This window comes from Trematomus bernacchii, unplaced genomic scaffold (genome assembly GCF_902827165.1).
Source record: "Trematomus bernacchii unplaced genomic scaffold, fTreBer1.1, whole genome shotgun sequence".
Taxonomy (NCBI): domain Eukaryota; kingdom Metazoa; phylum Chordata; class Actinopteri; order Perciformes; family Nototheniidae; genus Trematomus; species Trematomus bernacchii.
This window is the reverse complement of record NW_022988050.1, coordinates 2,954,984-2,974,839: the sequence shown is the minus strand read 5'-3', so window position 1 is coordinate 2,974,839 and position 19,856 is coordinate 2,954,984. Positions and strand designations below refer to the sequence as shown.

General features: G+C 43.0%; 1 protein-coding gene across 1 annotated transcript in view; it reads left to right on the top strand.

Annotated features, from left to right (window-relative positions):
* raraa (retinoic acid receptor, alpha a) overlaps positions 1–19,856 on the top strand; it is a 150,198-nt gene that overhangs the window by 65,573 nt on the left and 64,769 nt on the right. The window contains 1 exon segment of the mRNA XM_034119297.1: positions 3,853–4,630. Coding sequence (XP_033975188.1) covers positions 4,489–4,630 — 142 coding nt within the window. The 5' untranslated portion in view covers positions 3,853–4,488.

Sequence of the window (19,856 nt, the reverse complement as noted above, 5' to 3'; positions counted from 1 at the left end):
ACAGGGGGTGTTTCTCAATGTCGAGGAAGGCTCCTCCAGAGCCACTATTTCAAGGATGCTACGTCATCGAGTCCCGCCGAAGGACTGTTCCAATGTCTAGGATCCTTGGAATTCTACCGAGGCCGGCGTCCTTCGTTGCGGGAAATTTCGAGGCTGCACATGTGTATCCTCCGCGGTCCACCATTCTTCAATTCCGAGGCTAGGAAGGATTCTTGCCTCGCTTCTGAAGGACTCGGAAGACATGTCCTACCAAGGAAGCGTCCTCGACATTGAGAAACACCCAGGGACTCAGTAAATCCTCCTATGCCATTTACTTATCTTGTGCATACACTTATTATTTATAGCTATATATTTTTTATCGGTAATCTCTATTTTTACTCTAATTTGTTATATTAAAACTTTACTGTTGATCAATTCTATACATTTTTTAATTAACATTTAACTACTCTTATTTAAAAGGAGGAATTTTCCATTTATTTTAATTTATATTTATTTACATTGTTTGTATTTTATAGATGTACAAACAAATGATCATTGTGACACTTATGATTAATAGGACTAATATTGAAAAAACACAACATACTTTAATTAAATTGTTATTTTCACAATGTTTATGTTACAAATAATAGCTGTAGTGTTGTAAGAAAATATTGAGTTGATATGAAATGGCTCTTTTAGTGACACTTAGATGGGATGCTTTGTGATTTTATTAGCCAAGCTTCTTATTTTAGCGACGTTATCTCTCACTCTATTTACTTAAACACACAATGCCTGCACACAACCCTGATATTATTATTAACTTGGACCACCTTCAGTCTGTTCCTATCCATCGCAAAATATAGTAAAGTCGTGCTGCAGCCACTTCCTGTGTACCAAACAACAATAACCCCGTCTATTTACTGCAGCATCAGTAAAAAATAACTAGCTTTGGGTGTACTACAACAAACTTCTTTCAGGTGTGAGTGCACTGTAATGTTTGATGTTGCTTATCAATCATAACGGCTTCTTATGGCGCTCAGACTTCACGCCGTAATAATAACGCTGAAGGAAGTGGCCCATTTCCAGCCTGTGGGTTCTGCTAGTGTCCCGGTGAGTTGTAGTTGAAACACACAGTTGAGCATCTATGGCCTCTGGCTGTTGCATTAAAATATATATGGCTTTACATCACCTCAGTGTGCATTTCTGACAATGCTGCTGCATTTTACATGACCAGACCAGTGTATAAAAGCCGCATTTCATAATGGTAATGGTTGTGTATTACTCTGCATTATGGAACCAGGAATAATATCTCACAGGTTACTATGTTGCCTTAACTCTCTCCTGGTTTAATAGGAGTCTGCTCGGGAGAGGGCGGAGGCTTTAAAAGCAAATAAAGCTATATCTTAACTCCCCTGGGCTTTAAAAAGTGCTGTTAAAGCTTTCGGCCTAATACAATCGCACCGTCCAGCCCACAACCCCTGACACACAGCAGCTCGCCGCGACAACAGAGCGCCGATCAATAAAAATAAGGCGGCTAATAAAAGGCCAATCCCATAAAATCAGCTCTCCATCTGATTAAGAGACATATTACGGCTCCAGATACACCACACTCAGACATTCTTACTGTAGATCTCATAAGTTATTACTCATTTTCCCTACATGCAAGTATATCGTCACACACACATGCAGAAACAGGCACGGGTATAGCACTGAGCCCCTATGGAATTACTAAGAACAGCTTTCAGACAGCAAAGAATGTGATATTGTAATACTGGCTGAGCAATACTCCTGCTGAGACAAAGACTCAAAGAGACAGTTTTTGTTTTAAAACATGATATATGGGAAAGTGATGGAAATGAGCCATACAAGAGATGTGATGCAAGAGAATAAAACAGCACCACTAGAAAAGCTTTCCACCAGGAGTCCATTTGTAGGATTTGAAGTCGAGTTTGTAGTTAATCGCAAGTGAGGATGATGGCGACCAATTTTACAACCTCAGTTAATCTGAACCGATGCAGCTGCCAAACAACCCTAACTAAACCTAACCCTGAAATCTGAATAATTGAAACCTAAACATTACAAATTCCGATTCTTCCATACCGGACACAACATACAGTAATCTTTGAAGTATTCTGATGTGGAAACCTATTTATACCATCATTCCCTCAGCTAGGATGTTATGTTTGTCTCTTGGCAGGATTGAGCAATAAATAATGGCCCAATTTTAACAAAAATAGACGTGAGAGTGTAGCATGGTCAAAGGTTGAACAAAAATATTTAGGACCTGGTTGAAATTACAGGGCGGTTACATGCATTAAGTTTCACTGTATATACCGGACACAACATAATCTTTGAAGTATTCTGATGTGGAAACCTATTTATACCATCATTCCCTCAGCTATTTACCCCCTGTAAGGATGTTATGTTTGTCTCTTGGCAGGATTGAGCAATAAATAATGGCCCAATTTTAACAAAAATAGATGTGAGAGTGTAGCATGGTCAAAGGTAGAACAAAAACATTTAGGACCTGGTCGAAATTACAGGGCGGTTACATGCATTAAGTTTCACTTCCGTTAACATTACATTTCGCCACCTTCATGTGGTCGATGGATTCATGTAGTGCTTCCCAAATGGGATACGTAACAGAATAAGCTAAACATGTTGTTTAAATACAAATACAAACCCATCTTCCTTGCAGCATCCATATGTTTCCACATTACGACTTATGAAAGGGATCCTTATCCTGCATAGTCACAAGATCTCAAGACAATTGATTTCCAGTGGGGATTTTGGACTGGCCTTCTAAAAGTATTTTTCCACAACACCATGTAAACACCAAATAATAGAGTCTCTTGTTGTCCATCACACTGGTTAAGTTCAGTACACGCCTAAGCAGCACAGAAGCTTTTCTACCTGCATGTGTTGAAACACTTCGTTGGGTTTTTCCTTTAATTTGTCACATGGCTGCCACCACTGTGCACCTCTCGCCTGTCATATCACAATGCTTTATGTACACCATTCAAGTGGGAACAGGCACACAAACATGTCGGAGTTGACCCTTCTCTCTTTACAGGAGTTCATCCATGATGTCCTGGTGTGATTCATGCTACAGTGCCACATTCTTAAGCAACACTATTCATGCAAGGACACATTCCTCCTGCTATTTCACTGCACTCCATGTGTGTGTGAGAGTGTGTTTTGCAATGATTTTACTTGTACTGCTGTGCATGTCATCCACTGATTCTTAAAAGGTCATTACAGTAAGAAAATATATCAGGCTCATGTTATGACAAGCAGTTTTGAAGAGGCGCTGCTCTTACTTTTGTATATACTGTGTTGCTAGTGTACGATTTTTATGGTAATTGTGTTCTCCGGGTGTTTAGTTGTCAGCGCCCTTGTGTGCGTATGTGCTTTCTGCTTTGGTTACAGGTCTGTTTGTACACGTCTTGCTTTTTAATTTGGAAGTACTCGGCAGTAGAAATCTCTAGTGGTCCCAGATCGGTGCCTTGGGTCTCACCTCTGGCTTCTGCGACGGGTGTAATTAGCGAAGTTTCCCTTTGTGTTGCTCTCTTCAGTTATGTGTTGGCTCGTCTCCCACAGTATTTGTAGTCTGTCACTGTTAATGAGCGTGTGTGTGTGTGAGCGCACAAAGCTGCGAGGAGACATCACACACCCACTGCTCTCTCTCACAGCTTTAACACTCCATTAGATAATTAAGGCAGAGGGGGGTGTTTTCGTAACATCCAAATTCAGACATTACCATTAATTAGTGTCAAAAGAAAAGGACTGTTTTGCTAAAGCACTTAAGTATAAAGGGAAAACATCTCTTTACCTTGTCATTAACGCGCTAAATGATCTGTTTGTTCTTCACAGGCTGCAGAGAAGATGCTCGTCCAAGGAGAAGAGCTTTGTCCTGGCATCATGTGATCGGCGCATTCCCGAGGAGCGCTCCGCAGTGGAAGAGTGAATCTCCGCTCCCGTGGAAACATCACGGCCACTAAGCAACCCCATCGCCACTATCCCAACTCCTGCACTGCAGCCGTCAAAGTCACCTGTTCTTGCCTCAACTTGCCTCCTGTCTCTTTTTACGCCCCCCCCCCCCCTTTCATCTTAACGATAAGGAATGGCCTTGCTAGTTTCCAGCCACCCCGACGCCTCTCGCAAATAAGACCTTTCAAACGGTTTCACAATACCAGAGAAAGGAAGGATAAAACACTCTACAGTCCTCTTGTATACTTCTACCTTGTGTATCTTTGTACACCCTTAACACACACATTCATAAACCAGCAGGATTTTTTTTGTGCAATCACTGCAGCCTTTTTAAGGACGCCATTACTCAAGTTTCCAAATCATAAGGAGATTTTTTTTCCCGCTTGGCAGTCTATTGGAATATCTACTCATGCAGAGCCCCTATGGGGGATTAAACCAGGAATCCACACTGACTTCTATTCGCCTCCGTTAGATCTTTTTACGGTGGTCTTTCTGTGACTGGAGGTGGACTGAGCCATCATGGCAGGGAAGGGCAACCCTCACCTCCATGGCTTCCCCATGCCCACTTACTCCTACTTCTTCCCCCACATGTTGGGGAGCCTGTCCCCACCAGCGCTCGCGGGACTCCCCATGAGTGGATACAGCACCCCCTCACCAGCAAGTAAGTCATATTTAGCTTGTTTTTGCTCACTCTCTACTGGCTCATGTTTCAGATGTTTGACTGTGCCATGCTCTGGGTATTGTTCAGATTGAGTAACAGTGAGGTGGTTGCAGGAAGATTCACTTTCCTTTGTGTGTGTTCTGGTTACCTGTGCAGCTGTGGCACACTAGTTTCCTGTATAGCTCCTCCATTGTGTGTGTGTGTGTGTGTGTGTGTGTGTGTGTGTGTGTGTGTGTGTGTGTGTGTGTGTGTGTGTGTGTGTGTGTGTGTGTGTGTGTGTGTGTGTGTGTGTGTGTGTGTGTGTGTGTGTGTGTGTGTGTGTGTGTGTGTGTGTGTGTGTGTGTGTGTGTGTGTGTGTGTGTGTGTGTGTGTGTGTGTGTGTGTGTGTGTGTGTGTGTGTGTGTGTGTGTGTGTGTGTGTGTGTGTGTGTGTGTGTGTGGGAACATGTTGATGTTCCTGTGAGCCTGCATGGCAAAAGGACACTTTCATCTCCCCCTGTTTAGATTATTCATATTTGAAAGACGTGTGTGTTCGTAAAAGAAAAAGCGGCAGCGACACACACATCCACGTCGCCTCCAGTGCTGTCCTTAATTTACAAGCCCACACACATCAGCACACACACACACTCATTGAACTGTCAGCGTAGATCACAAGGAAATGAGCAAGACAGCCAGAATGAGCATTGTTTATTTGGGCAACACACATTTGGCGAGTGTTCCTAAAATAAATCACAGAAACTATCGTCGTAGCCAACCTTGATGCTGCAACTCCTTTGAACCATCCATCAAACCTTCAGAAATGACTTGCAAAGTTATTTATTTTGCAAACTAAGTGAAAAAATACTTTTTCATAAGGGAAGAAAAGCTGTCTGCAGTCAATTGATTTTGATTTGAAAAGCGGTGAAGAAGGTATTCAGATAAAAGTGTTATCACATAAAAATACTTTATAAGTCCTGCATTGTATGTTTTATTTCAGCACAAGAACTGAGGTATTATCCGAAAAATACAAGGCTGATTTCAGCAGTCATGTTATGTGATGCACAAACTTATGTTAATGTTGGAGCAGCTTGAGATAAATTCATCTCTTTTACATGCTGTGCCTCTTTTCATATCTTTCTATTATTTTGGCGTTATTGCTTTCATTTGTCAGATGACAGTGTAGACTTAGGAAACATTTGCTTTTGAAGTGAATCTCCATGTGAAGAGAAAGTAAAAAAACAAGGACTGCCAGATGGATGAGATCATTTCAATATAACTCTCAACTCTCAATTTATTTCCTGGAGGTGAATTTTAGTATTTTTGGAAGACAGGCTGCGGCAGATTGCAGCATTCAAAAATAAAGAATAATGACACCTCATACTGGCAGTTTTCACCGAGACACACATTGAAATGCACCGGTATATTTTTCACTTACTTTAAGCTAATAAGACTATGAATATGGAGCCAAAAAGTGAAATCTGAAATATTATACTGGTACAGTCCCTGTATCTCTCAGCAGACTGGGCATCATCGACAAACGGATAGAGAATCAATGAAACAGCCGTGGCAGCAGCAGAAATATGAACTACAGGAGAGCCGCAGGCGTGCAGACCTCTCAGGTTCAGAGGGGGTCAGCGTATTGACTTTCTATCTGCCGGAGTTTGCGTTGGCAGTCAGCTCGGAGGGAAGTGAAAAACAGTTAGTGCCCTGCCCAATCACTCCCACTTCCCCAATACCAGATACCCCACCTCACTCACAAAGGCTGCAGCTCCCGCCAGATTCCTCTTTTCTACACACGAGTGTCTGAATGTGTGTGTGTGTGTGTGTGTGTGTGTGCGTCAGGCCCAGTGTTTGGCATGAGAGCTCCTTCCCTTTTGCCTGGACAAACATTTCCTGTCTGTAAACATAGGAGAGTTGAGGACACCACAGCGTCCACACACGCAGAAACAGAAACATAGTCTTTGCCCTTCATGCCGGCTCACTTTCCTTCACTGCCGCTCCTCCTTGCATGCAGATAACTGCAGGCACAATTCACACATGCTCACACAGCAACAGGAACACATGCGTTTCCTTATACACACACACACACACTCTCTCTCTCTCTCTCTCTCTCTCTCTCTCTCTCTCTCTCTCTCTCTCTCTCTCTCTCTCTCTCTCTCTCTCTCTCTCTCTCTCTCTCTCTCTCTCTCACACGCACACGCACACCAACTACAGCTAAGCCCTCTCCAACCCATATTCAATGCTGAGAAGTGACGAAAGAGAGAAACAAAGAGAGAGGGTGCTGAGAGAGAGTCAGTTTGTTTGAATGAGAGGAATTGACAAAATGTCAGATTGGAGGCATGAGCGCCGAGCATTGGTCTTGATGGATTTCAGCAGAGCTTCCAGTGGAGGCTAAATTTAAACAGCTGTTTGTGTGTATGTGCACTCGTCCCCTTGGTTGTGTCCTTGTGTATTTTGTTATTGTTTTCATCCTTATCATTTTGAAATGCTCTTACCGTATAACCGTATAAAAGCATTTGACGTGGTTAATCAGTCAGCCATTGGTTTATGGACTAACGTTTTGAAGCCTTGAGTATGACGTTTTCGCTATTTTTTTCTTTTGGGGAACTGAATGTTCTTTATTTAGACGAGAGGGTGAGGCGGGAGAAATCAACTCCTTATCATTTCTTTTAGTACAACCGAATGCGGAATAACACTGCAGAAGCCACTTGTCAATCACAAGGTAGTCACGACCTAAACCATACATTATTTTGAATCTTTTTTTACGAAATAAACATCATTTACTTAAACAAGATTCATGAAAAGTTAGGTCTCATAGACTTTAATACAATCAGTGGAGTCCCCCTTAGCTGGCTATAAGGATATCATGCTGTATTGAGGAAGCCTTGAAACTAGCAATAGAGCCCATTATGTTTACATTGGTAGTAAATCAAGTTGGTCATTTTCTCATAGACTTCATACAATCAGACTTCTTTACTTGTGGTTGCACGTGGATTGGATTTACAACCGGTCCACCTGATCGGATCATCAATATGTCTTCAGTCCATGAACACCTGTATTTATACCTGTATTTTTCTTCTATGTGACTGAAGTTCAATCATGTATGATGCAGGTATAAATAGTTGATGTAAAAAGGAGCATGTCATGAATCCTACAGCCTTATTTTCTAATACTGAACAATGCTTTGGAATTGAAAAGTCTTTTTTTTTTACACTCATCATCCTCCCCCATATTCTCAGAGTTGTCCAGCTCTTTTTCCTCTGCCTTCTTTAGCAAACCACAATAGACCAATTATTTGGACCAAGCAGAGCAGAAGGGTTAATCCAGGCCTTACAACACTCTCTCTCTTTCTATGTCTCTCCCGCTCGAGCCTCCTGGGTTATGTCTTCACATCACATTATCTGAAAATCATCAGGTTAGGTTACGCACCGGAGCAGATCAGTTGCACATATTGATATTACATTTATTGCCTGCAGCTTTATTAGTGAACTGAATATTATCAGCAGGGATTGAGCTCAGGTGCACGCTGCTATATCGAACACTGCCAAAAATCTACATCCAATAGAAAATGTGCATTACACACTCACATGTGCACAACTTTCATTAGCGTTTTCCATTTAATCCTTCGCACGTCAGTATGAATATGGAACTATCTTGAGTTAACACCCCGTCAATTGATCCCGGTATTATCATTAAAGCCTTCCGCGCTCTGTCACCAGCCTTAACACTGTGCTATCGCATTAGCACAGTGTTATGAGGGATCGTAATGAATGTAGCCAGCTTGCTACCTGCTGCCACGGCGGACTAATTGGCTTTTCCCCACAGAGCGCTCTTGTTTCAGCAGCGAAAGTAATTGCTTGGTACAGCAGCGTTTTGGTAAGATGGCTAACACACACGAGAACCATCTCTCTTGACTTATTAGGGGGCATTTATGACATTTATGAATGTCCTTTTGGGCCACAAGGAGAAATATGTAAGAACCTCAAGGAAGCTTGTGTGTATGCGTGTGTCACATGTCCCATTAAGCAGCCCATGGCGGAATGCTCTGACCACGGGTAAATATGAATATGGTAATGTTGGGCAAAGTGAGTGTTTGTGGGATTGTGTGTGTGTGTGTGTGTGCTGGTTTCTGGACAGACAGGTGGTTCCTCTCTGCCCCGGTGGTCTGCAGGAATCAAGGGGGCATGTCAGTACACTCCATGGGTGGCAAAAACACACTCTTTTTCACACACACACGGCATAATGACAGCGAGGAAAAACTTGCCGCATGCTCCCTTTTGGCAGCAATCCAAAGTGTGTTGATAGGGAAAAAAACACGCAAGCTATTGACCCGAGCACCTTTTCTTTCAGGCGAACAGGTAGCAGCCACTTCAGAAACACACACACACATACTCATAGACAAAACGGTACCTCGAGGGGGGCTGGTTGTCATGATTGGGAAAGTCATTTGAGGGGTGCCGATACTCTTGATGGCAGGGATACGGGCTTATTAAACGCGTGGTGTAAAACACATCTAGCACGGCAGCGTAGCACTCATTCACCGCAGCTTGACGACCTTGTTAATTAACTGCAGAGTGCCGGGAGGAAGAGAAATGAGCTCAAGGTCTGTCCTATTCTTACATTTTCAAAGAGGTAATTGTCTCTGATGCTGCTTTTGAGATGCTTAGCACAACCCAGGGAGTTGAAAAGTTGTATCCTCCGTATCGAATCAGATTACAGATTGGTTGCTTTCAATTAGTTTGATTCATTTTGAATGACTTTATTCAGTAACGCACAGGCTATTCATGATGGGTTTCAATTGGAAGTTGAGTTGCTATTTTATTTTTCATCACCTTGGTCAGGGTTTTAAGCAAGCTAAGTGATCAGTTGAGTATCCTGCCTACATTAGGAGGGAACTATCTGCAGTGGAAATAGAGAAAAGGGCCATTTCAGAGTAGAGTCAGCAGTGAATGAGGCATTAGAAAATGTAGCTCCTAATACTGAGCTTTTTTAAACTCAAACCTCTATTAGTAAACATGCTGAAAACGAGTCCATCTGTGTATTCAGAAGATATTGATACCCAGGGACATTTCGATGAATTATTTTTGCTCTAATTGTTATTGTGGACATTGTTGTTGGACTACACGGTCTTTTTAGACTCTTAACTGACCAAATACATTTATTTGAGGGTAATTAAGTATCTTTCTTTCTTTCCTGCTGGATAAAGAGAACAACAAATAAGCACAACCATGAGAGTATCAAATTATGGTTTTATTTGATGGATCATTAGGACAGTGGGAACATCGCCTTTAGAGAAGGGAAAGCAAAGAGACCCCAATAAAGAATCAGAGAGGGATAGAGATGCAGGCCTTCTGTGCAGATGTGACGGAGAAAGGAGCCCCAGGCACACACACACTGTCTCTCTCTCACACTCACACACACACACACACACACACACACACACACACACACACACACACACACACACACACACACACACACACACACACACACACACACACACACTGCGCTTTGGCAGCACTTGTTTCCCGTGCCAGCATCATGTGCCAAAACATGAGCAGTCTTAGCCAAAAGGGGCTCCCAGAAGAAAACCCACCACCCTCTCCTTTGGCCCTCTGGCCTTCCCTAATATCCATTCTTCCTCACTCCTTTCTTCTTTGGCTTCAGCACATCTCCTGTTTCTCCAGCTTCCTTCCTCTTCCCTCACTACTGTCCTTGTGGGCTGTTTTGAACCTAATCCATCCTTCGCTGTCCGCACATCTCCTTTCCACACTCATCTTTCTTCTATTCTATTATCCTCCTCTCCTCTCACCCTCCCTTTCCCCACCTTAGCACTTGACAGAGCTATCATTACGCTGCCACCTATTTACTCGCAGCCTGTTATTTTCCATTTGGTTTGAGGAGACCTGGAGCCAAATCCCTGCCCAGAATACTTGATCTTAACCTCAGGATTTATCCCTGAGTGGCTTGGCTAGTGTGGTCCACTCGCCCAGCGCCCCTCTCCTCTCTGTTTACCTCTCTCCCTCTCTTTCTTTATCTCTCTCTTGCTCTCTCTCTCACTCTCTTTCTGTATCTCTCTCACTCTGTCTTTCTTTCTATCTTTCTATAGGATTTCTATGGCTGCTTATGCAAATACAGGCCCTTCTTTTGAAAGAGCTGTCTACCCATAATCCGATGGATGGCTCCATTTTCTGAGTGATACACACACACACACACACACACACACACACACACACACACACACACACACACACACACACACACACACACACACGTTTGTGCACGCAGAAATGCATCACACTCCATTACAAATACAAGGTCACATGCTATCTCCTGCAAACAGTCATACCAACTGGAACATGTACACACGCACACACACACACACACACACACACACACACACACACACACACACACACACACACACACACACACACACACACACACACACACACACACACACACACACACACACACACAGACATACAGTATGATCGCGGAGAGAAAGCCCTCCTCTGCAGCATGGGTGTTATATTCGGAGCAGTGAGCGCTTTAAGCTGCAGTTGCGCCATAACAACTTCAAAACCAGCAGGCTGTCGCCAGCAGCCATGCAGTACTCAGCTGGGTAAACACTGGCATAATCTAAATCTCTCTCTGATGTGCCAGCGCGAGTATCTTCATTTCTGCTTTCTTCAAAGGCCCTGCAAGGAAGTCAAAACGAGGGTAAAGCGATAAGAACTCCCCCATCTTTTCCCTCCTTCTCCACGGCTTTCCTATCCTTTCCTTCAACCCACTCTTGCTCTGACCCCCTTCTCCTTCCTTTTATCTCTCGTCCCCTCCCCACACACACACACACACACACGCACACACACACACACACACACACACACACACACACACACACACACACACACACACACACACACGTCTCTACCTTCTTATGCCCTTTCTCAGTACCCATTGCACACAGCCATAATTCACACTGCTGCATACATTCAAATGTCAATGACTCTCTCACAGGCATCATTCCTCTATTGTCCTTTGATAAGCGGTAGGAATGACGGCATCTGTAAAATATAGGGCAGTTACCTAATGGAGGAGACGAGGGAAAGGCGGAGAGGAGGGATCTGAGGAAAGGTGTCGAGAGGTGTCTGCCCTACACTGCTCGGAGAGTGATTGAATTATCAAGCAGAGCTTTTGCTTGTTGTCCAAGGGGGTTTCAGAGGGGAAGCCCTTTTCTCTCCGGCTAATGCGCTTTTTCAGCCTAGCACAATGGCTAGCTGTGTTGCGCAAAGGGGCTAAGAGAGCTCTGTGCGGCCTGAGCTTATGGGGCCACCAGCTCTCTCTTGGCACTTCTCTAAGGGGCCCCTGGCCACACTTAACCTCAAGCCTGTCTGCTAGCATAAAGTCTCCTTAGAGTGGAAAGATAATGCACTGGTGACAGCGTTAGCTCAGGGCTAACCGATACAATGATGGTCATTAGCATTCTACAGATTTGCAGACACACTTAATGCGGAGGCCACCGCGCGGTCCTTCAGGTGTATTCATCGCTTTTTTTGAAGGAGTCTTTGTAACTTAATCTTTTTTTACTAAGCCCAGACGTCTTGCTTTTTTTTGGTGTCAAGTGTTGTATCATGCTGAATACTGAGCACTTGAACACCGTGAGAGATCTGACACCCCATTATACTGGAATACAGGAAACCACCTCAAACCAAGTCAAATGTCCTCAATAGAAATGTTTTATGAGAAATGACCTTCATCTCTTTATATGTGTGTGACTGGATGATCAGCACCTCAATGTCTTGCTGGGAAAAGTGAGTTATTGAGACTGCAGTTGAAATCCATAACCAAGGTTTTATAGCATTTTTCAGTGCATGGAAGAATATTAAAGGGATACTGTTTGGCAGGCCTTGTTCGACAGATGAGATGCTTATTTGCCATCAACATTTACGATTTTTAAACACAGTTGCTCCTGGGTGTATAACGGTCGCGGTTTGGGCTCTGCTGGTCTGCACACTGCCCTACTATGGTTGAAAACGGGAAAAATGCTTCTTTAATTATGACATTTGAGTGAAAATCTAATTTAAGCCCCATCTGGAACTTAAACAGTGTTGCTGACAAATTCACTAACAGGAAAAGTGTTTCCTCATGCACAAACACTGTAAAGGACAAGGTTTCCTGTCTGAGTTGGACACAAATGGTAGAAAAGCATGCCAGAAAACTGTAGATATTTGGAACTGTAATTAATACTGGTGTGGAGTAAAGCGAAACATTGACATATGCACTCCAGACGGGATTAAAATCACTAATCAGCACATGCAATATTAAAATCAACGAACCTCCCTTAAATAAATAAACCCCATCTGAATAGCGTTTCCTGTTTGAAACGCGTCGCACGAAACAGACGCCGGCTTACATTCGTAAACCATATGAGGTCTGCAGGTAACTCTAGTCCAGTAGAGTGTTTCATTTTTAATTGAAATGTTCTCGTAATTATATATTAGGTTTACATTGAGGGCTTCACATTATACTATGCCATCTGTATGTGTTGATACACTTACTGAAAGTAGATATAGTGAGCTAAATGAGTTTGACATGCAGCTAATGTATTCCTTTTAACCATTTATTTATATGCGAGTCAATCACTTTCTTTTTCTTGACTTGTTTGATGAACAGATCTATTGCTGAACCTTAAAAGCCGCGTCTATAGACACACGATTGTGCTTTAATTACATAAAGGTGGCTTTTCTTCTCTCATTCTCCTCTATGAAATGAATACAGATGTATCTTATTTGTCTGCCCCCTCATCTCTCTGATTTCTCTTTTCAGTCTTTTCTTTCCCATCAAGGATAAACAGCTGTTCAGCCGTTTCACAGCACACCAGTTCCTCCACCTTTCTCCTTCACTACCAGTCTCTCTCTCTCTTCTCACAGAGACATCCTGTAAAGCAGACTCACAGAGAAAGGATGTGATTAGTGACACGGCTTTGCCCTCCATTTAGAATGGCATCCTAAACAACTGGTGTGCATTATGCCTTGATTAGTCCTCTAATTTAGTCGTGCAACAAACAGATGTTAACACACTCTCACAGCAGCCACTTAAACCGCGTGCCAGGAATGTGGCGGGCAGAGCGGCCAATTTTGTATTACCTACTGTCATAATCTGAACTATTTAACAAAAAGTGAAGAGGTCTTGGTTTGTTTGAAAGGTGCCTAATACAGTTCTTTGTAGTTTTCCCTTTCCTGTAGTGTGTAATATAGGTTTGTGTGCAAAAATGATCTGCAAAGGCTCAAATCAAAGGCACAAAATACAAATATGAACCTGAACATGAGCATACTCTGGCCCCTTTTGAATTCATCTCTGCCTCTAAGCCAGCATTTTGTTGTATCACACTGTATGGGATTTTAAGTGTCCACACCAACTGTTGATGGTCGTCGGATCCGGTGGAGTTACTGAGGAATTCCACAGATATTGACATTGACTGATCTTCTCCTGCCAAGATAACATCTTAGGATGGAACACACACACATTCACACACCAAGAGCATACTTGCAGGGACTGTAAGTGAAACATTTCCTTTGTCTCCTAACTCAACAGAAACAAACATGCATGCCTAAATCTTTATGAGATCATTTGTGGCAGACCTCACAAATACAACGTGGTTTTACGGATCTTGGTTTTTGAAGCGTACACAATACGAATGTTGACAGCAATATACAATCACACAACTCTTCAGATTGGCCGATTGTTTTGTGTACACTGAAGGCAAACGTAAATATCCCTCAGCGAGGCAATCACAGAAGGTAATGGTTTGTGAGCCCAAACCAAACACAACTCTTAGGCAGTGGCTCGAAGGGTTATTTTGTGGTTATGTAACCCCCTAACGACTGTTCAACGATGGCTAAATCAACTGGAATTAACCTCTTAGTAAGCACAAATACTGTGACTCATACTCACCCACACACTCTATGGTGAAACTCCGTGAGTCAAACAGGACGTCTTTAAATGTAGGAGGCAGCAAATCTCAAAGCAAGATATAGAGCGACGCTACATACCTAAGGTCAAACCCAAGACCTCCCTCTCTGACCCGGGGACCCCCTCTAATCGCTCATTCTTTGAAAGAAAGAGACAGGCCTGAAAAGGAGGTTAGGAAGAGGTAGGGAAAGATCAAGAGAGGGGGGGAGAGAGTGAATGAGAGAAGAGCCCCTGCAGGCATCTTAAATCACAGCAGGCCCAGGCAGACCCTTCACCAAAGAATCAGGAGGGGTGTCACACTTTCTACAAATGACCACCGACTCACTTAAATACCTGCAGCAAGACGCAGGAGGAGGGGGTATCGGCCGATCTGTCAGCTTTCCCCATTCAGCAGATCCCCTCAATGACTTCCTGTTTTTCACTTTTATTGTGCAGATGCTGTTTCCATGGTGTCGATTTGTTTCATGAATGTGTTTATGCCGCAGAATGTAGGTCAAATGTCTCTGTTTACTGTTAACACAGGGAGAGAGAGACACGGAGGGAGGGAGGGAGGGAGGGAGGGTGGGTCAAGTTGTGTTAGAGATGGGATTTCGCTGATTCAATATTTACTCATCAAACAGAACTATTTCCTGTAAGCACTCGGCCAAACTCTCACTCTCACCACCACGCGCTTTCGCTCTCAGTCGTCTTGCTTTCTATCTCCCCCCCCCCCCTCCCCCAGGTCGTCTTTCTGTCCCTTTGAACGCTGTGACCTTTTTACACAGTTTGTTTTTCCTCCGCAGCCTCGTCTTTTATTTCCCGCATCTCATTCTTCTTCTGTCCTTCTCTCGCCTCTGCAAAGCCCATCATCCTTTTGGTTCCATTATATTATTGACCCGGCTATCTATGATCTCTATCTATGATCTGTTATAGCCCCCGCCATCCAAGACATTAGACACTGAAAAAGCATTGAGCAAACATCTGCCTATCCAATCCAATCGAGCTGTGCACACAGTGCTAGTGAGCCGGTTTGACTATAGGAGTTATGTTGCTTTAAATAAGCGTCTCATGGGTGTGTGCACGACAAGTGAGTGTGTTTTAGCATTTGATTCAGTCCGTGAAAGGTCCACACCTTTTTTTAATTGTCTGTGTTCCTATTTGTTCCTGTGGGCTTGGCCTTTGTGCAGTATATATCTGATTCTGTGTGAATATACAGAGTGCGAGAACAGCAAGTGTAAAGTGTGTTTCTGGAGAGCGTTAGGCTGGTTTTCTGCTGGGAAGACAACTATACGCCCTCTCTTAAAAGAAAATGAAGGCTTTCTGGCAGATGTGCTGTCAAAGCCGACGTCTCTCAGACCTTTGAAAAATAGCCTTTCTGTCAAAACCAGCTCGCTTGGACTGATGGTATACACGGAAAGTAGGGAAAGAGCTCCAGGGGAAAAGGTTTGAGGGGAATATTTTAAGTCTTTATCGTGAAGGTAGTCGTCTGTCTGTCGACACGTTTGGTGGGGCTGCTTGTACTGTGCGCCCAGAAGCTGACGTCGTTTTCCCTTGTGGCGCTTGTATGAGTGTTTTTGCACGTCCATTTCTTGATGGGTATGTGGCTGATTCATCCCATGAAGGTTGGTAGACTTAGGCCATGTTGCTGTAGCTGAATAGCCTCCATGTGAATAGGCCTCATAACAGGAAAGAACATCCTTGGTTATTCATTAAGGTCTCTCAATTCCTCATACACCCTGTTCTCTTCTTTCCATGTTGTTGTGCTCCCTAAAAAGGTCAAGAGCTCTTACTGCTCTTAGTCGCTGCTACCATTATTTGTTCTCATAGTCATTTAGAGCATGTTTCATCCACATGTGGTGCACTTGCTCTAGACCTAATTAAACCCCCCTCTTATTTCATTCCATGTCTTTCGTTATTCAGACGTTTTTCGGATGACGGGTTTGTACAAACAGTACACGAAGGATAAGTTATATATAGCGGAAATTGAATGATGGCAGTAATACGTGCAGCGGGCACTTCAGATAGCAAGACCAATTTTCTGTTGCACAACCAGCCTCTCAACAAGCTACTCTCCTCGGCGCTGAGATGTTTTTGACCAAAGAACATTATGTTCGTATCAGCCTGTTCATCTCTCTGGACAATCAATAACTAATGTTGCTCTGATTTTGTTTTTGCAAAAAGAGACATGGAACAGTATTACAATGGGCTCCTGTTGGCCACAGTTTGGTCACGTGCAAAGACTAATGTCACATGTTTGTTTTACCATGTGTGCCCAGTTTATTCCCCAAGTTATAGCAATAGTTTGACAAGTTGGGAAGGTGCTTGTTTGCTTTCTTTCGGAGGTTTGATAGAAGCCATGTTCATGTCTGTATGGTCAATAAGAAGCTAACACTAGCAGCTGAGTAGCTTAGCTTAGCATAAGGATTTGAAACGGAGGAAAACAGCTAGGCTAGCTCTGCCCATGAGTAACAAAATCCCTTTTCTAAGTTCTTAATTACTTTATTAAATCCTAAGTTATTAGTATAATTATCCCATATCTCTAATTGGGCGCTGACTTTAGCTTTGCTTACCAGACAAGCATATCAATTTCTTCATCTAAATATTGGAGAGACAGCGAATAAGCATCCCAAAATGTTGAATTATTGGGGTTAGTGTTTTAAAACCCTAGTACCTGTCGGTGTTCTGTTTCAGGACTTTGGGAAGGCAAAAGAATCACACACACACACACACACACACACACACACACACACACACACACACACACACACACACACACACACACACTGAGGGACGTTAGCTCCTCGCTCGACTTCAAAGCCAGCTGTCCCTTGAGGAACTTCAAACGCTAGGGAGGCCATTAAAAGACAACAATTATTTTCTGTGAGGTCGTGATTGATTTGATTGAAAAATGAAACCACTGACCCAACAGACATTATTTTTCCTTCCCGGGCCTGCTTTACCAGGCAGAGCCAAAATTGCTACCAGGTGGGAAACCTCTTAAGAGCAGAAGGGCTCAGCCTGAAGAGCCGAAGCTTTCTCCCTCGCGCTTGTCTTCCAGCCTCTCCTTTTAAATCTCATTTTGTCTTTGCGTCTTTCTTTATGTCCATTATGCTCTAGTATAAATGCACACACAATACTCTGTGTTTGAGACACTTATGTTTTAGTGTAGTGCAAGTTTTAGCCTGCAGTGCTAGCAAACAGACCTTCAGCCAGTGGATACATAATAAAAGAGGTGGAGAACGAGGCTGAGTGTGTTTCAGAGAAATGAGCAGGCAGTGAAACTCAGAGAGTGATGGACTTGATGGAGTGTGTGTTGTGAGACAGAGACAGGTGAGGAGTTTGAGGGACTGAATTAAGAGAACGCGAGGGTGTGAGGGTCGTTTTAAGGAGAAGACAAGGGTGAGGAGGAAGATTAGGGAGAAGCACTTGAAAGTCTTTAGAGATTGATGGGAGCACGCATGCAAACGGACAGACTCAGGATGTTCAATCTAATCCTTGAGTATTGAAGCTGATAAGAGCATAAAGGTGGATCCTGGTCATGTTTGGCAGTGTCCTTTTCATATGCCTTTGAATTAAGCATTGACACAGTATTATTAGTTCAGGTTTGGAATAGTTGGAAGACAGAGATGTGTTTCCCATGAAACATAGCAGATATAGACATCTTGACACAGGTTTTTGTGAAGAATCAGAAAAACTGGAGGGTGCATGCCAAAAATCACATCATAAAACAGTTACCTCAATGCTCTTAACATCTCATAAAGCTGTGGAGCATCACCAGTGATATAATATGTCATATGTCAGTGTAAATGTGTTCAGACGGAACAAAACATATTCCTTGCTTTGGTTACGTACATTTGACAGGTGGGCCATTTGTACTGCAGATGTTCTGACTGTACAGGCGTTAAACCGTATGAAAGAACTTTCTTAAAGTACTTTGGTATAACGACAAAGACACGTCCTCACTTCAGTGTGAATATTCGTCTACGTATATATTCACTTAACTCATCTAACTGAAGAGCCTTACAATACGGATTGGCCTTGTAATTCCTCCTGTGAGAATAATTGAAAGCAGACAATTTCACATCCAAACATCGCAGTCTTCTAACGATCAACGTGAGAACCAAGGACTGAATTGGAAGAATAATAACTGCTTGCAACTTTACGGCGGAGAATATTGGACCTAACGTGTCTTTTAATCCTCAGTCAAGAAGGAGACATTTGAAGAAGTTAAAGAAGGTTTATGAAATGAAGATATATTCCACACAGATCTGGAAATATAAGCAGAGGTTAAGTGCAGAATAACCTTCTTATTATGACTTATTATATTATATATATGATATGCACAATTGCACGTACAGCATGTGTTTTGCCGGAGCGCTGTGTTGTTGTTATGTCTCATTGAAGTGAATAAGGAAGCCGCAGACAGAACGGGAGGGAGTTGGTGTTTTCTTTGCGTATTAGTCTGGGTTTGTGCTTCTGTGAATGTGTTCTTGGCTTTGTTTATCCGTGTGTGTAAAAAAAAAAAGTGTTTTTCACAGCTTACAGACCACCATTTTCTCCAAGTGTCTCGCGGTTTCTGGCCGCTCGGCACATGAATCACTCATTTCATCTCAGTGTGTGTATTTCATCCCTCCATGTGGATTTTCCCACTGTTTGTTTATGAGTGTGTCTGTGTGTGTTGCTGTGTTTGTGTGCGTGAGCTGCACTGATGAAATTGCGTCTCCTCCTCCTCTTCCTCCGCCTCCTCCTCCTAATGTTATCTCGCTTCCTCTGGGCCCCTGACAAACCCACCAAACAGGGAGAAAATAGAGCGCTTTATTGGGACGCCTGTCAGGACTCCCCCTGGATTTATGGCCAACAGACAGTGTTTATCATCAGAAGGTGGGGGGGGGGGGGGGGACCCTACAGAGCGACCCTATCCTCCATTTGCATAGAGAACCGTTTAAACTGACTGGAAGCACTCCTGGAAAAGGATCATTAAATTATTACACTGAGAACATCTTGAACACATTTACAGGACAAACTAGAGATGTTTGTTGAATTTGTTATGTCAACTGAAAAATAATTGCACATCTTTTCGCTTGTTTGGGTAAAAAGGCAAAGCCGGTGGAATACACATCATTTCTGTTGCTTTGATTGATCAACAACAAATGTTGACAAGGTGCTAACAGAGTTGAATTATGCTCTTTCTGCATGGAATTTGTTTTTCTTGGGATGATTTGTTTCTTTACTCACAGTTGATTTCTTCATTTTGGTTTTGGAAATCTCAGCACTAGGTAAAAGTAATGTCAAAT